The 18,258-nt window shown below is 47.4% G+C and overlaps 1 protein-coding gene across 1 annotated transcript; it reads left to right on the plus strand.

The window, feature by feature from the left end:
* The first annotated feature begins 709 nt into the window (after window positions 1–709).
* Window positions 710–16,385, plus strand: Npffr1 (neuropeptide FF receptor 1). Its single transcript, XM_058577877.1, has 5 exons — window positions 710–777; window positions 1,387–1,423; window positions 2,669–3,011; window positions 9,540–9,639; window positions 12,488–16,385. The coding sequence occupies exons 1-5, from the start codon at window positions 710–712 to the stop codon at window positions 13,362–13,364; spliced, it is 1,425 nt and encodes a 474-aa protein (XP_058433860.1). The 3' UTR covers window positions 13,365–16,385.
* The last annotated feature ends 1,873 nt before the right edge of the window (window positions 16,386–18,258 follow it).

Below are 18,258 nucleotides of genomic sequence, written 5' to 3' on the forward strand. Positions count from 1 at the left end.
TGACTGCTGAACATGTTAAGTAAAAAGCTTATGGGGAATTTGACAATGGAGGATTAGGCTGACATCATCTGAACCCACTGAAGCTTAGCATCACCAAGTGAGAGACCAGCAGACACAATCCGTTCAAGCCTCTAGATCTAACTCCTGATTACAGAAAATACAGGTGCAGAAAGCACAGCATGTAAAATGTCATCATGAGGGAACAATCAGCAAAAGCCAGTCTGCAAGAAACTCTACAGATCTAATCTTTATGACCAATAAATAGCAGGAGGGAAAAGGGGGGTATCTGTCAATCAAAAGAGATTTAGGAGGACAGCAACCAAGTACAATGTGAGGATGTTGGCAGATTTTATAATAATGGACCTTCATGAATCACCCTGTCAGGTCTAAACCCTTTTACAACCTAATGTTGCTGTTCTTCCTATCAAGAGCGTAGAAACGGTTTCTCCACTGGCTTGAATCTGGGCTGCCCTTGAAATTTGCTTTGGCCAATTGAATATGGCACAAGTGATATGAAAATTCCAGCCTAGAGCTTCTTTGTTTGCTTTCTTGGACTCCTGAGAGCACCCTTCTCTGAAGGAGCCCTGTCTAACCTCTTGGAGGAGAAGAGGCCATTGGAGGGCTGAGACTCCCCAGCCCATAGCCAGCACTAACTGCCAACCCATGAGGGAGGTCATCCTGGACCCTCCAGCCCCAGTTAAGCTATCCGATGGCTGCAGCTTACATGAGGGATCCCGACAGAGACCTGCAGAAGAACCCTCCTGATGTCAAGCCAAGGTGCCATGCCACTAAATATGAGGGTGCTTTGCCACATAATAATAGGTAATAGAAACAGAAATCTTGTTTGAATCCTCACTCAAACTATTTAAAAAAAATTATGAATCAATCAGGGAGTTTTTAATGTTGGATGCTAGGTATTTGATAATATCATAATGTGATTGTTAATTTTGTCAGGTTTGATAATGGTGTGATCATGGCTTTCAAAGAATTTTTTAGGGGCCTTATTTTTCAGAAATGGAAATGTTTGTGGATAAAAAGGAATGATGTCTGGTACGTACTTCAAAATCATCCAAAAGTGGGAATATGGATAAAACAAGGTTGGCCTTGATCATTGTTGAAAGTAGATGATGTACACATGAGAATTCTTTACACTATCCTCTCTTGTAATGGCTCATTAAAGTTTATACTGCAGAGTTAGTTCATTGTAATAGTTTCTCTTGTACCTATTTAATATTTTCTATAATAAAGATGTTTCGGTGCAACTGAAAATCCTACAAGGCCTACCCAGGGCAGTGTGATCCCCTCTCACCATGAGCTGGAACTTTCTGGCTTTTCCTCCTCCAACCCCACCAGAGGATCCCCTGTGATCCCCTCTGGTCCCTGTAGCCCTGATGGTGCCAGCTCATTGTCCCTGCTCTCCCAGGTATCTCTAGCTCCCAGGTCCCAAACCTCCAATGGGCCTGCCAGCCAGTGGCTAAGCTCTGGGTGTGACAGGAAAAGACTCCTCAGAGACGCTCCGTCCCCTAGAATGGGCTACATTCAGTCCCAGAGGAAGGCAGGAGGAGAGTCTGTGAAACAACATCATGAGTCACCACAGCTAATGACTTCCCAGAAGATCTGTGGTTGGACACTGAGCCGCTCCCTTCAAAACATGGCCGGGGAGACACCAGCTCAAGCCTGGTCCGCAGTCAGAAACACAGAGCAGGACCACCACCTGGGCTGCATGTCACTGTGGGACCAGGAACACAGGATATGTACGGTTCCCACCTGCACGCCTGTTGGTACAAGGAGAGGGAACAATGCCACCGGCAAGTGCTAAAGCCACAGAAGAGGACGTCTAAGTCCATTTTCTGTTGCAATAACAAAATGCCCAAGATGAAGTAATTTATAAAAAATTAGAGGTTTTTAGCTCACGGTTCTGGAGGCTGGGAAGTCCAAGAGCATCGGACCAGCATCTGGTAAAGCCTTCTTGCTGCATCATTATAGGGTGAGGAATCATATGATAGAGCAAGTTTACTAGCTCGGCTCTCTCTTTCTCTTCCCCTATAGCATGAATTCCATCATGGGGGCCCCACCTGTGACCTCATCTAATCCCAATTTACCTCCCACAGGCCCCACCTCCAAACACCCCGAATATATGATGTGGGGGATTTAGATTCCAACACATGGACTTTGAAAAGAAACATTCAGACGACATCAAGGAGTCAACCAACAGGATCGAGTTGTCCCTCTTAGGAGAAAAACGACACAAATAAAAAACAGTTGCTGGCAGAATTGGGGCGGGCAGGAGGGAGCCAGAAGACTAATACTCGGACCTATCTCTCCTCCTGCCCTTCCATCTCCTTCAGCACTTGCCACTGGCTGAACCCAGCTAGGAGCCAGAGGGCAAGAGAACCCAGGTGAAGCAGTCCTTAACTTGAGGCTTAAAGCACAGAGCAAAGCCCAGAGGACGGAGCCTCCAGAGAGGTGGGGAGGAGTTTTGATGGAGGATAACCAATATTGGGGAGTAAGTCTTGGGCAAGACAGTATGAGATCAGTGTGTTGGAAGCTGGGCATTGGTGCTGTCCAGTCGCCATTGGTGTTGAGCATGTGACCAGGGCACCAGGGCCTACCCAGGGTGAGGCACACAGGTGGGTACTCATCCATAAAGTGAGGTTCATCTCTTCAGCCTGACTCCTCTGCTCCTTTGGTCCTAGGGGAGCCCTCCCAACCTCCCAATGGCAGCTGGCCCCAAAGTCAGAATGGGAGTGAAGCTGAGGTCACCCCGGCTGCCATCCTCACCTTCTCCTCCTACTACCAGCACTCTTCACCGGTGGCCGCCATGTTCATCGTGGCCTACGTGCTCATCTTCCTCCTCTGCATGGTGGGCAACGCCCTGGTCTGCTTCATTGTGCTCAAGAACAGGCACATGCGCACCGTCACCAACATGTTCATCCTCAACCTGGCCGTCAGCGACCTGCTGGTGGGCATCTTCTGCATGCCCACCACCCTTGTGGACAACCTCATCACGGGTGAGTGTGGACAAGGGGCCGCGGGAGTGTCCCCTGCCCCCCCCCCAACTTCAGCTAAAGCCTGAAACAAACGCATGGAAGACAGATCTCTGCTGGGCTGGCCTCTTGGCTAAGATGCCATTGTCTCAAATTCTCAAGATGGTTTTGTGGCTGAGGGATTAGACTAGAAATAATAGATACAATGGATTAATCATTTTTCTTTGTGCCAGGCATTATGTTACATATGCTTCATGCATTATCTTAATTAATCCCCACAGCAATTCAACCAAGCGTGCTTTGTGATTATCCTCATTTTATGGATGGGGGAAGCATTCCCCGAATGGTTAAGAGATTGGTTTGTAGTTACAAAACTAATAAGTGTCACAGCCCACCTCCTCACACCCCTAAGAAGCTCCCACGGGCAGAAATAGAACTAATGAGAAGAAATGGTAGAGAGCAGGTTTCCTTTGAACAAGGACCTAAAATTCTGCTTATTTGAGTGATTCTCCCCAAAAGAGGGTCCTGTCGTGTAGGTAATGAACTCCTTGTTTCTGGGAGTGTCTAGGGACTGGCTAGGCACTACGGAGGGATCTGTAGAAGGCAATAAGCAGAACTCTGGCTTCTAAATTCTTGCCTGTGCATCCGGCAGATGTCTGAAAGCCTCCACCAGCACGTACTCTCTTGTGATTGGCTCGTCTTGTTTTAGAATCGGTTCCTTGGGACTCCAGATGGGGAGGAATTGCTTTCCAGAGCTGTGGCGACCCCTGCAGGTCAGAGCCTACAGTTGCTTGAGCCAGCGCTCCCAGGAGCTCCAGTTGCAGATCCCCCTGCTTGGAGTGATGCACAGAGGGAGCCGCAGCTTGAGTTTCTGTGGCTTCTGAGCCCCAGGAAGTGGAGCCAGGGCAGAGTCCTGGTTCTTCCTGGTGGAACCTTGATTCACTGCTGAGTCCCAGATTCCTTCAGGGATGCTGACCATAAACTCTGCATCCGGCCCCTACAAACATACACGTGCGCTTTTGCGCACAGGTGCGCGCACCATAAACACACACACACTGGTGGACAGCAACATAGTGAGGCTACCAGTTGGTGAAGCTGGTGTCTTCCAGTCCTTTTCACACAACTACATTAAAAAAATTGCTAGAATAAGCCAAACATTCACATGATTCATTAAATCAGAAGCTACCAAAGGTGACCAGCGAAAAATCTCCTTTCCACCCCTGTCCTCCAGCCAGGCCTCCTCTCCTGGGGAGGAAGTGTCCAGTTTCTGGGTTTCTTTACAAAAGTATTTTTTTTAAGTAAATACGAGTAAATTAAAGAAATGAAGGCGGGCATGGTGGTGCACACCTATCATCCCAGTTACTCAGGAGGCCAAGGCAAGAGGATCCCAAATTCAACACAGCCTGGGCAACTTTGTGACACCCTGTCTCAAAAAATAAGAAGAGATGGGTTCAATCCCCAGTACTGAAGAAAAGAAAAAAAGAAAGGCTACATTTCCGTTCAGTTTTATGCCTTTTTCCCCACCCCTACTTAAAACTGGATCATGTTTGTTGTAAATAAGAACCATTAAACCAATTTACATGTTAATATTTCATACTAATAAATAAAAGAGTTTCTCATTCTTTTTTACAACTGCTACGAATTGCATGGCATGGATGTAGTACAAATTTATTTTTGATGGTATTTAGGTTGATTCTAGTAGAATCTTTTACAATTAAGTAAAACTTCAGTTTTTCCTTCCCTTTCCCTCCCTCCCTCCCACCCTCTCTTCCCTCTTTCCTTCCTTTCCATGCAGAGGGCTGACATGGGTGCCACAGTTCATAGCACTGTGTGACTTCACTTTGTTGTGAAGTTCCTCATTTATATTTTGTTTATTTATTTGTTCCCTTCATTATTCCTGTACCACTACATCTCCCTTCTCTGATCCATGGAATGTCATCCTATTATCTTTAATTTGTCTTTATTTTTATACATTCTTATCAGGGCTCCATGGTGCACTCCTATAATTTCAGCCGCTTGGGAGGCTGAGGCAGGAGGATCATGAGTTCAAAGTCAGTCTCAGCAACTTAGTGAGGCCCTAAGAAACTCAGCGAGACCCTGTCGCTAAATAAATTACAAAAATAGGGCTGGGGATGTGGCTCAGGGGTTGAGTGCCCCTAGTTCAATCCCTGGTACCCCCCCCAAAGTATTCACATTTAAATTATTTTTAAAGATATAATTTAACATACGACAAAATCTACCCTTTGGGGAAGAGTTCCACAAGTTTTGATGAAAACAGTCATAGTTACCATCACAATCAATATATGGAAAAATTTTGTCAGCCCAAGAAGCACCCATGTTCCTTTGTATTTGGCCCCTCCCCCTATTCCCTGGAATCTGCAATCAGTTTTTGTAGGGACAGAAAATTCCGTTTTGGCTTTTGCAAGGAGGTCATATAAATAGACTCATACAGTACATAAGCTTTTGAACCTAGTGGGCTTTTGTTTTGTTTTCCTTTTATTTTTATTTATTTATTTGTTTACTTTTTGGTACCAGGGATTGAACCCAGGGATGTGAAACCACTGAGCCAACCTTTTTTTTGTATTTTTATATATATATATATATATATATATATATATATATATATATATGCTGTAGCTGAACACAATATCTTTATTTTAATTATTTATTTTTATTTTTATGTGGTGCTGAGGATTGAACCCAGTGCCTCATGCATGCAAGGCAAATGCTCTACCACTGAGCTACAACCCCAGCCCCCTTTTTAGTTTTTCATTTAAAGACAGGATCTCACTGCGTTGCTTTGGGCCTTGCTAAGTTGCTGAGGCTGGCTTTGAACTTGCAATCCTTCTGCCTCAAACTTCAGAGCTGCTAGGATTATAGGTGTATGCCATCTGGCTCTTTTCCTTTTATTTTGAAATATCTTTAGACTTAAAGAAAATTTGCAAAACTAATACAGAAAGGTCCCAAGTACCCTTTATCTACCTTTTATTTAGGATATTTAATATTCCTAAATAACCATAATATAATAATCCAAACTAGGAAATAAGCATTTATATACTATTAACTGATCTTTAAACTTTATTTGAATTTCACTAGTTTTCCCACATATGTCCTTTTCTAGGGATTTGAGCCACAGTCCTGAACCCATAACCCGGAATGTTGGAATCCCAAAAGATTTCTAAAGCCTGAAATCCCCCAAGAGCAAAATCTAGAAAATCGAATTTTGAAAAAATTAATTTAAAAATTTCTTTAATATATATTTTGTTTGCAATTTTAAAGGCAAATTTATTTGAGAAACACATAAAAACACTGCAGACCACATCAAAGGCACTTTACACAATAAATAGGCAATAATAATAGGCACACAAAAACTAAGGTACACTAATGGCAGTCACAGGGTATAACAGTTTTGAGCACATGAATCATATTCATAAAGAAATCAGTCAAAAAGAGAAATTATATAAACACATACCACTAAGATTGGTAATTATGTGCACCCAGCTGTATAACTGCAATCATGATGCATCACCAGAATACATGCCGCTGCCCAAAGAAATCTTGAGAAATTTATCTTTCACAAATGCACGTGTACAAACAGGACATCTTGTCATCTATTGAGGATATTGCAAAGTTTTTATGTACACATGTAATGCTTAGACATAAAGCCAGTACAGTGGTGGTGTGCTTTTTTGGAGTCAATTTTGCAAAAAAAAATGCACAAGACAAAGCAGAACTCTCTAAGGTTTTTTTTTTTGTGTGTGTGTGTGTGTGCGTGTGTGCGTGTGTGCGTGTGTGTGTGTGCTGGGGATTGAATCCAGGGCCTTGTGCATGCAAGGCAAATACTCTATCAACTGAGCTACATCCCCAGCCCCTCTCTATATGATGTGTACCTCTAGTATTGCAAATGAAGAGAAGAAGAAATACGTAGCACAGTGAATTTTAAAGAATACTGCTGACAGCTGGGTATGGTGGTGCACGCCTGTAATCCCAGCAGCTGGTAGGGCGGGGGGCCTGAGGCAGGAGGATTGCGAGTTCAAAGCCAGTCTCAGCAACAGCAAGGTGCTAAGCAACTCAGGGAGACTCTTTCTCTACATAAAATACCAAATTGGACTGGGATGTGGCTCAGTGGTTGAGTGCCCGTGAGTTCAATCCCCAGTACCTGCCCCCCCGCCCGCAAAAAAGAATACTGCAGACAATATTAAATAGTGGGAGAAATTTAAAGAAAAAAAGAAAATTCAATATAGCTGGGTGTGGTGGTGCATGCTTGTAATCCCAGAGACTTAGGAGGTTGAGGCAAGAGAATCTCAAGTTGAAGGCCAGCCTGAGCAACTTAGCAAGACTCTGTCTTAAAATAAAAAATAAAAAGTTCTGGAGATGTACAGTGGTAAAGCATCCCTGGGTTTAGTTCCCATTACTGCTAATAATGATGATAATAATAAAATAAAAATCAACAGATGAAAAAGTGTATTGTAGAGATAGGTTATGGGCAATTATGGGTTACGGGATGGAAGTAGTCCCTTCATGGTCATTAACTACATTACTATATTTTGAAGTCCTGTATCACAATGAATCACTGCTTGGTTTTGTTGTTGTTGTTTGAGGCCATGGCTCTCCTCAGAGAACACATTTGCATTCATTCATTTCCTGTGAGATGGATTCTCCCCATCCACACTCATCTTCTGTGGAAACACACTCACAGACATACCCCAAATAATGTTTGACCAGGTGTCTGGGTACTCATGTGCCTGACATGACACAAGGATCCTGCAGACAGCTGCCCACGCTCTCACCCCTTCTCCAGAATTCCACTTTCTACCTCTTCTAGAGCCCTTTCTTTGCTGGAAATTTTGGGCTTTCAGGATTTCAACACAGATTTTAATCTTTCATAAAACCGATTTTCAGGATTTTGGCCCTTATGGGTGTTAGGTTACTCAGGAATATAATCAGCATCACTTTTCTAGCCCAGGATCCAAGCTGGGATTGCACAGTGCATTTGAGAAACATAAAAACACTGCAGACCAACTTGTTAAAGGTCCTTCCTTGGCCTTCATTGTCATAAACTTGACCATTGGAATAGTACTGATCAGCCTTTTGTGTGTGTGTGGCCCTGTGGATTGAAGCACTCTACCACAGAGCTACATCTCTGGCAATTTTTTTTTTTTGAGACAGGGTCTCACTAAGTTGCTTAGAGCCTCACTAAGTTGCTGAGGCTGTCCTTGAACTTGCAATCTTCCTGACTCAGTCTCCTGAGTTGGTGGATTACATGCATGCACCTATTCTGTACCTGGCCTGATCTGTTATTTTGCAGGATGTTGTGCAGTTTGGGTTGGCCTGATGTTTTCTCATAATTGGATCCAGTTTATGCATTTTTGGCAAGAATATCACAGAAAACACGCTGAGAAGCCACATGTTTATTAGAGGTGGTGTTTTCTTTGATTACTTGGTTAAAGTGGTGTCTCAGGTTTTTCAACTGTAAAGCAATTATTTTTCCCAGAATAATTACTTTCATAGGGGTGTACTTTGAGACTATGCAAAGGTCCTATTTCTCATGATTCATTTATCCACTGATTTTTGGCATCATTGGTGGTGCCTGCCTGCAACAATTATTGCTGTTATGTTTCTTTAGCAATGATTTTCCACTTAGAACACTCCTAAATCTACTAATTGGAATTCTATTCTGGGTTTTAATCCAATACTACCATTATGTATTTTGTTACTTAAATCGTGCCAGTTTGGGCTATTAGAAGCATTTGCAGTTGACTTCTGTGTCCTCCCAACCTGCTGCCATTTATTTTCTGACACCACAAAATGTTCCAGGGTCATCTGGTATTTATCTACCATCAGCCCTGGAATTAACCCTTTGCCTGAGGAGCATTTTTCCATTAATTGGAAAATAGTATTTAGAAACCAAGACAAGGGAGGCAGGAGTGCTTATTGCTTCTGGGCTGTCACTGCTTCTAGGCCCTCTCAAGGGACAGAGCTAGGAAATATATGTATATGAACACAGAGTTACATAGTACACACACACACACACACACACACACATGCACACACACATTTTTGGTACTGAGGATCAAACCCAGGGGCACTTTACCACTAAGCTACATTGACAGTCCTTTTTACTTTTTATTTTGAGATAGGGTCTCACTAAGTTGCTGAGGTTGGCCTTGAACTTGCAATCCTCCTGCCTCAGCCTCCAGAGTCACTGGGATTCCAGGATAACAGGGATGTGCCACTGTTCCCAGCTTCTGTAAACAGGGGATGATAATAGGGTAGTTATGAAGGTGGAAATGGCCTAGAACCTGGGGCAGAAACATGGAGCAGAAAGCCAGGCAGGGCTGGTGGAGAGAAATCACTGGCCAGCATAAGGCCACCTGTCAGAGCTGTGCATGTTGACATGGGCTGCCTGGTGCCTCTGTCCTGGAAGTGTGCAAGCCCAGGCAGGACAAGGAGGGAAGACCCAAGCTTCAGAGGGTCCTGGCTGAGAGCGCCAGAGTCTGGACTCCTGGTGGGGGGGCTTCTTTCATGCCAGGGGGGCCTCTGTCGTTGCAGGATGGCCCTTCGACAACGCCACATGCAAGATGAGCGGCTTGGTGCAGGGCATGTCTGTGTCGGCTTCCGTTTTCACGCTGGTGGCCATCGCTGTGGAAAGGTGAGAGTCAACCCTGGCCCGAGGGGCTGGCCTGAGGAGGTGTCTCCATGCACCACTGGGCTGGCTGGATGGCGGGGCCTCTCGGCTGGAGGGGGGCTGAATCCTGAGCTCTAAAGAGAACAGTTGGAGGCCCAGTTGCCCTCTAGACTGGGGTACCTGCTCTGAGGACACCTCCACCCCTCTGGAAGGCTTGGAGAGAGCCCTGGGGAGGCTTGATAGGAGTTCCTGGGTCTGTGAGGAGCCCGGGGGTCCTGCCTGCCACAGTGGGAACCAGGACAGCCAGCGCTAAGGGAGCAGCTCAGGGTGGGCACTGTGGGCCTGGGGTGTGGTTGGGGTTCTCCCCGCCCCCTCAGCCTACCCCAGTGTCTGCTTGCCGGTCCCTGGCAGTCCCCAACCCCAGCCTATCCCCACCACCTCCGGTCTTTCAGCCACAGATTCTAGCAGATTCTCTGATAAGCATGGTTCTGTGAATGTGGCGGAGGCGTGCAATGGAACCCGGGGTCAGGGAGGCTGGAAACAGCTCTGAGCCCTAAGTCTTCCCTATTCCAGGGCGCTTGTCTTCCTGCTCAGCATCTTGGTGCTCTGAGAGCTCCTCAGGGTGCTTTCCCCAGGGAAAGCAGATGAGCTGGAGGAAGTTTTTACGCTCATCAGTGCCTCGCTGTGTGATGTTGGGTGGGTCACTCAGCTAATCTGAGCCTCATCCGTACAGTGTAGGCTCATCCGTACAATGGCAACCACCATTTTCAGACAACTAAGCTTTTCTGCCTGAAAACCTTAGGCACAGTTCCCAGCTCAAGGTCCAAAGGTCAGCTGTGACCATTACTTCTTTAGTACACCGTCACACTCCTCTTTGTCCTCTCCTCAGTGCTAATACTCAGGCCTCCCTTTCTAGACTCCAGTGATCTCATCTTTTTTCTATTTCTACCCGCCCCCCCACCACCAAGCCTACTTTACTCTTCCCACAAAACTTTTATTTTATTTGTTTATTTTTATGTGGTGCTGGGAATTAAACCCAGTGCCTCATGCGTGCAGGGCAAGTGCTCTATCACTGAGCCACAACCCCGGCCTCAACCTACTTTTTATAACCCAGTCAAGTAGGCAGCTGGGCCGGGTGCAGTGGCACACGCCTGTAATCCCAGCAGCTTGGGAGGCTGGGGGTGTGGCTCAGTGGTTAAACACCCCTAGGTTCAATCCACAGTTCAAAAAAAAAAAAAAAAAGTAGGTAGCTGGTGTGATGGAGATGGTTCCTCTTTCCACAAAGCCACTAACTAGTTGGGTGAGTGTGGGAAGTCCCTCCCCTCCACCAGCCTTTATTGATATGAGTATGTGCAATGTCTCCCAGTGGTGTTTGCAATATTCTTCAAGTGCCACCTCCTCCAGGAAGCCTTCCTGGATTTTTATCCCAGGATTCTCCTCCACCTCTTAAGTATATACTTTAAGAATCCTTTGTTCTCTGGAGAGTTTTGGGATATGATACTGAAAAGCCAGTGGGTCAAGGTCACCCAGGCTGAGTCAGGCCATGGGAGAGGACAAAGGTGTTGAGGCCGGGACAGAGGGATAGGCAGCAGGACAGGATACAGGTGAGTGAAGTGGAAAGGGCACTTGGCTGGAAATCAGCTCCACCCTGTATTCAAGCTCAGGCTCTGTCCCCAAGGAAACAGGGACCTTCTGAGAAAGTCTCTTCCCCTATCTGGACCAGGTTCCCCTCCAGGAAAGAGGCAAGCTGGACATTCCTCAGAGTCTGTTTTCTGCCCTTGGAAGACTTCCTGGGAAGTTGGAGCCCCTCCTTTATCTCACTATTAAGCATTCAGAATGTCTCCAGAAGGGTGGTGACCTCACTTCAGCTTCACAACAGCCTGGCGGAGTAGAACCCCATTTAGCAGATAAAGAAACTGAGGCCCAGAAAGATTTTTCAGTAGTTGGCCCTTTGGGTAGTTCCATGCATTTATCTGAACACACTACAGAGGACACATTGGCACCTCTTCCACCTCCAGCAGCAGATCTCAACCCTGGCTGCAAACTGGAACCATCCAGGAGCCTCCAGGCAAAAACAAACAAACAAACAAACAAACAAAGCAAGCTAAAACCCCTTCCAGCTTCCCAGACTAATTACATTGGGATCTTTGACTAGAGAAATTGAGTTTTGGGTGTGGGATTCGGTGCATACCTTTTAAATGCTTCAGGAAATTCTAACTCACAACAAGGGCCTACAGCTACTGGTGATGTGGCCTAGTGAAGCAAGACAAATTGGGTTCAAAGGTGGTCACCAGTACTTGCTGGCTGTGTGACCCTGAGCCAATTGCTTGATCCCTCTCAGTTTCCTTATCTATAAATTAAGGGTGTATTAACAATTGCTGCTGAAAGAGTCTAATGAGGAAATAAATGGTGCAGACTTGCCCTCGTGTGGTGAAGGCAGTGATGAAGGGGCACTGGCTGAGAGGACAGAGGGACAGTCTGCCACACAGGCTCCACATCTGACCTCCCAGGGTTTTCTGGGAAATCCATAACAGCTAAAAATTGTATTTGTTGACACCCCCAGTGAGCCTTCTCCAGGGCAGGATGTGCACCTCAGACTGATAGCTCTGCGGGCTGCCAGCCAATCAGTGTACCCCAGAAGCGCAGGGAAGGTTTAATTCATTGTTCCCAGGCTGCGGTTCCCTTCTCCCCGCTCTCCGTAAATCTTGTCGCTGCCTTTGTTCCCCAGGCAGCCTCCCTCCCAGGTGAGAAGCCAATTTGCTTGCAAACTCACCTAATTAACTTCTGGGCTGTGGTCTGAGCTGCCTTAGGTGCCATGGGGGCCCCGGGGACCCTCCCAGATCCCTGCCTCTCTCCCCCACTCCCGCCACAGGTTCCGCTGCATCGTGCATCCTTTCCGCGAGAAGCTGACCCTGCGGAAGGCGCTGGTGACCATCGTGGTCATCTGGGCCCTGGCGTTGCTCATCATGTGTCCCTCGGCCGTCACGCTCACCGTCACGCGCGAGGAGCACCACTTCATGGTGGACGCCCGCAACCGCTCCTACCCGCTCTACTCGTGCTGGGAGGCCTGGCCGGAGAAGGGCATGCGCAAGGTCTACACCGCGGTGCTCTTCGCGCACATCTACCTGGCGCCGCTGGCGCTCATCGTGGTCATGTACGCCCGCATCGCCCGCAAGCTCTGCAAGGCGTCGGGCCCGGCCCGGGACAACGCGGAGGTGGCGGCCGAGGGCGGGCGCGCGTCACGGCGCAAGGCCCGGGTGGTGCACATGCTGGTCATGGTGGCGCTGTTCTTCACGCTGTCCTGGCTGCCGCTCTGGGCGCTGCTGCTGCTCATCGACTACGGGCAGCTCAGCGAGCCGCAGCTGCACCTGCTGTCGGTCTACGCCTTCCCCTTCGCGCACTGGCTGGCCTTCTTCAACAGCAGCGCCAACCCCATCATCTACGGCTACTTCAACGAGAACTTCCGCCGCGGCTTCCAGGCCGCCTTCCGCGCCCGGCTCTGCCCTCTGCAGTGGGGCAGCCACCACGGCACCTATTCGGAGCGGCCCGGCTGGCTCCTGCGCAGGAGGGTCTTGATGGAGGTGCAGCCCAGCGACTCGGGCCTGCCGTCGGAGTCGGGCGCCAGCAGTGGGGCCCCCAGGCCTGGCCGCCCACCGCTGCGGAATGGGCGGGTCGCCCACCAGGGCTTACCCGAGGAGGGGCCTGGCTGCTCCCACCTGCCCCTCACCGTACCAGCATGGAACATCTGAGATGGTCCAGAAAGGGCAGGCCCCTGCCTGTGGCCCCAACTGCACCTGCGATACCTGGACACTTACTTGGCAGCTTGGGGTGGAGTTAGAAGATGCCAAAATGCCTGCTGCTCGCTGCTGGCGATGTCCTCTCCCCTCAGATGGCACGGAGGAGGGAGAAACCTACTCTCCCCAAACGCTTCCTATGGGGTAGATTTGACAACCATCATCTCATTGAATTCCCACAACGCTTTGGAAGTGGGCTTTCTTAAGCACCTTCTCTTCAACAGATGAAGAAACAGAGGCCCAGAGAGTAGAGGTGTCTAGCCCAAGGTCGCTCAACTGGAAATCTCACTTGGACCTGCCAGGCTCCAGTGCCTGAATGGTTTTGCCGTCTCCAGCTGTCTCCATAAGGGAAGCACAGGGAAACTGTAAATCCTAACCAACTAGGCAGCTGGGAAGAGACAGGAAGCAAGCCAGCAGAGCTTTGATGCTCAGAACCCTGTCATTCAGTCTGTATGTTCTGTTGCTCAGGCTGCTTCTTTGGGTCTTTTGCTGGGAGACCATGGTGTGCCTCACCTGCCAGCTCCAATGTGTTGTTTTGTCTTGTTCCAAGAAGTGTCCAGGGCCATTGTCTTTCAGGATGTCGCCCTGGGGAGCCTGCTTGTTACAGGGCATTTGAGACCTGAGCCTACAGAAGGGAGGAAGAGTCCATCTCCCACCCCCATCTCCCAGAGCCCGGCAGACCCCAGTGCAGGGGCTGGGAAGCCAGGTGGAGGTGTGTTTATTTACTACTGGACAAAGGGGAAGGGAGAGCACTGTTCCTGCTGTCCACCTTTGGAAACCCATGTGGAGGCCTTTCCTCACTCATCCTGGGATATAGACGCTGGCCAGCTGACTGCAGCTGGGCTCTCCTGGGGGACTCCTGAACCCCTCCCTACATGGATGACCCATGTACCTCAAACAGTGGGAACCAGGAGATCCTCTGTTCTCTTCAGCTCTCAACCAGTGCGCCTGCGCCACTTCAAGAGTGCGCCTTCTCTCCAGCAGGTGGGAGGAACTAGGTTGCCTCAGGCGCACCTGCAAAAAATCTGCAGTTGACCGGACATTTTTCCCCCTCAATCCATTACTGCTTTTGCTAAAAACTGAGTGAATGAAAAGGAAACATTTCCCGAGGTCAGGGCTCTCTCTGATTGTTTCCTTAATAACACACAATGACTTAACCCTGTTTATTCCATTCTAAGCACTGGGAACAGGGACAGAAGAAAATGCCAAGTAGTTGTACTTTTCTAAACAGGTCCCCAAACACTGACTGTGTTATTTCATTCACACAAACAAGGTTGGTGATACTGGTATTGACATTTTTAAAGTGAGCCCTTAAGGACCAAGGAGCAGGGTTTGTGTGAGGACACGTCTTCTGACTGTTCTTCCTATACAGTCTCCTGCCTTTTAGGGAAGGTCATGGGCATGGCAGGAAGGAGAGCTGGAAATTCCCCCAAAGACTTCCTGTCTAATAGTGAAACAGAAAGCCCACGGAGTAGAATCCTGGTGCCCAAGATCTTGGGCTGGGAAATGAATCTATTGTGTTTGCTCTTGTAATTTCCGGCCTGACTTGTTCTGTGTATAAGATCTATGACCCATGTGTTGAGCAAGCTGCTGAGATCCCTTATGACCCTGTCCCGTTCCAAAAGTCTGGGAATGATGGAAGGGGGTCTTGCCCCTCAGTGGCCTTAGCTGGTGCCTTGCATGATCTTCACTTTTTGTGCCATATCTGTGTCCTGAAACACATACACCTGGGAGTTGGTGGCTGTTTATGTGAAGAATTCTGACGCCAGGCTCTAAAAATAGACTAAACAAAGGGCCATCTCAAACCCCAATTGGCTGTGCCTGTGGCTTTCTGGGAGCTGTTTGCAGACACTGCTCCAGGGTGTGCTTCCTTTAGTACGGCCTCCTCCAGTGCAAAAACATAGCCATTATGTGTATTTCTCTCTCAGATGTGTGTATGAGAGAGACAGGGACAGAGGAAGAGATGGAAGGGGAGAGAGAGAGAGAGAGAGAGAGAGAGAGAGGAAGAGGGAGACAGAAACCAAGGCACTCACAAAAACCAACCATCCTACCATGGTCCCTTCTCTTTATTTCCCCTAAAGATGCCATGTTTTGAGAGGTGGTGACTGCCAGCAAAAGAAAACAAAATTCCTGCACAGAGCGTTCACAATCCATATATTTTGTTGTATTTTTTATTTAAAACTATCAGAGGCTGCCCATCCAGAGACTGGATCTGAAGGATGACACAACCTGACGCTTTGGTGAAGCCCTGGGGCCTTGTGAGTGATGGGGAACTGGTTTGTTTCTTTGTGAATGTGGTGAAATATACACCACATAAATCTTGCCAGTTTAGCCATTTTTAAGGGTACAGTTCAGCAGCCTTAGGTACATCCCCGCTGCCATATAACTATACCACTACCATGTCCAAAATTCAGCCTCCCTCCTCAGTACCCATGAAGCAACTCCCCACTCCCCTTCCTCCAGCCCCTAAAAACCCCCATTCCACTGTCTCTGAATTTGATTATTCCAGGTACCTCATACCAGTGGACTCCTCCAGTATTGATCCTTTTTTGACTGATTTATTTCACTCAACATGTTATTCTAAGGTTCATCCATGTTGTAGCATGTGTTGGAATTTCCCTCCTTTTTAAATTTTTCTTCTTATTTTGCAGTGCTGGGGATTGAACCTAGGGCCTCACTCATGCGAGGCAAGTGCTCTACCACTGAGCCACCTCCTACCCTTCCTTCCTTCCTAGGGCTTCATAATCTATATTCTACATTTTGTGGGTCCATTCACCCAACAATGACCGCTGGCTGTTTCCACCTTTTGGCTTTGGTGAATGTATGGAGCTTTAAGAGAATGCAAGTACTTCCTAAAAATAGTGTCTGTGTGAACCCTAAGGACAGAGACCCCCAAGATCTTTCTCAACTTTGAATTTATGTGTGACAGAGAGAAGCTTCCCAACAGCTCTGTGCTCCCATGGGGCTTTGCTTCTTGATTAGAGTGGCTAAAGATTTGTATGTTCTGCCCATGGGATTTTTAAAAATATTTTTTTTAGATGTTGATGTTGGTTTTATTCATTTATTTACATGGGGTGCTGAGAAATGAACCCAGTGCCCCACACATGCTAGGCAAGCACTCTACCACTGAGCCACAAGCCCAGACCCCCACAGGATGTTTTCACGAAGCTCTTTTTATAATCACAGCTTTTTAATTCTCACTGGATTCCTGTGTCCCGACACCTAGGCCCTGTCAGGAGACGTGTATAACCAAGGCACTCAAGGGCAGGCCGTGTGGTTCCCTGACGTGCCACTCTCCACGTTCGGCTTGGTCGGGTCTCCTGAGGTGACTGTCCATTCACGGAGGAAAGCTCAAGGGTGAACTGAGCATGTGAGGGGGGAACAGGGCCAGAGGCCTGTTGACACTGAGTGCCCCCACCCCAGAGGGGCTTTTGGAGGGACTCCGTGTCCTGTGGTACCATGGTGTAACAAGAGTGGCCCGCCCCAGCCCCACAAACCACAGTCTGCCCAGCCCTGGGCTGTGGATCTTCTCTTGGGGCCTGGAGAACACTTGCGTTGGTTTGGGTTGGAATGGAGGGTGGAGTTGGCAAAGGAGCACCGGAGCCCCCCATCACCAACCTACTGTGTATTCATCCCCAAATCAAGGTGAAAGCCAAAACGAGGGCTGCGTGGACAAGGCATTGCTATTAAGCTCTGTACCTTTCTGCATCCGTCTCCTCAGCTCACCCCTCAGAAATGCCACCGAGGAAAGACAGATGAGAGGTGACCCACATGGGCTTCCTTACAAGCAAACAATGTTGAGTCAAAATAGTTTCCTTGTTGAATAACCCAATTATTGTTGGTGCGGGTTATTTACTTATTTATTTACAAACGCATTGCATAATCATCGTGGAAATTTTACAGAATTTCGATAAGTACAGAAAAGAAAATTGAAAACATTTAAATCCCACAAGATAAGCATAGTTGTTTTCTATGCACCTATATCTATATATTTTCAATTTCTGTAACAGCTTCATTGAGGCATCATTTGCATTCACCCATCTTAAATATATGTCCAGAGAGTTTTAGCAATTATTTACATGTGTGTAGCCACCACTACGCTCAGATATATCCATCATCCCAAAGAGTTTCCTGGTGTCAATTTATAGTCAATCCTCTCCCCTCACTCTTGATCCCAGAAAACCACCCATCTGACTTCAGAATGTCCTGTACCTGGAATCAATGTCTATAGATAGCCTCTTGGGTCTGGCTTCTTTCACTAAGCAGGATGTTTCTGAAATTCACTGATGTGGTACCATGTAGTTCATTGCTTTCTATTGCTAAGCAGTATCCCATTCTATGTATGAGTGTGAAGATGTTTTGTTTATCCATTGGTCAATTGATGGTCATGAAGGACCATCAAAAGGCCTGGGGTAGAGCGCTAACCTAGCACAGGTGAGGCACTGGGTTCAATCCTCAGCACCACATAAAAAAATAAATAGAATAAAGTGATTGTGTCCATCTACAACTACAAATATTTTAAATAAAAAAAGGACCAGGGATGTGGCTCAGTGGGTTCAATTCCCACTACCAAAACAAACAAGCAAAAAGATGAAGAGCTGAGAGTTCCTCTCTCTTACAGACCCTCCTTTCCACCAAGTTGCCTGTAATTCAGTCCTTACTACTTATAGCAAACTGCTTCTGGGAGCCCTTTTCTGACACCCCTCAAGCTGTCCCGTAACCTCGTGGGACCCCACTCTAGCAAGTATCACAGCACATTATGATTTTTCTCTTTCCTGTCTCTGTTCACTGGATGGTAGGGAGCTTCACATTCCCAGACTCAACAGATTGTAAATTTGTCGAGCAAACA

Source organism: Marmota monax, unplaced genomic scaffold, assembly GCF_021218885.2.
Source record: "Marmota monax isolate L192 unplaced genomic scaffold, Marmota_monax_Labrador192_F-V1.1 WCK01_AAM20220418_F8-fsc00019, whole genome shotgun sequence".
Taxonomy (NCBI): Eukaryota; Metazoa; Chordata; class Mammalia; order Rodentia; family Sciuridae; genus Marmota; species Marmota monax.

Excerpts from the sequence above, each read along its gene's own strand:
- Npffr1 (XM_058577877.1), top strand. The coding sequence starts at position 710 with ATGGCTGCAGCTTACATGAGGGATCCCGACAGAGACCTGCAGAAGAAC. Across the intron at positions 1,424-2,668 it reads CATTGTCCCTGCTCTCCCAG|CCTGACTCCTCTGCTCCTTT; the intron begins GTATCTCTAGCT and ends TCATCTCTTCAG. Across the intron at positions 3,012-9,539 it reads TGTGGACAACCTCATCACGG|GATGGCCCTTCGACAACGCC; the intron begins GTGAGTGTGGAC and ends CTGTCGTTGCAG.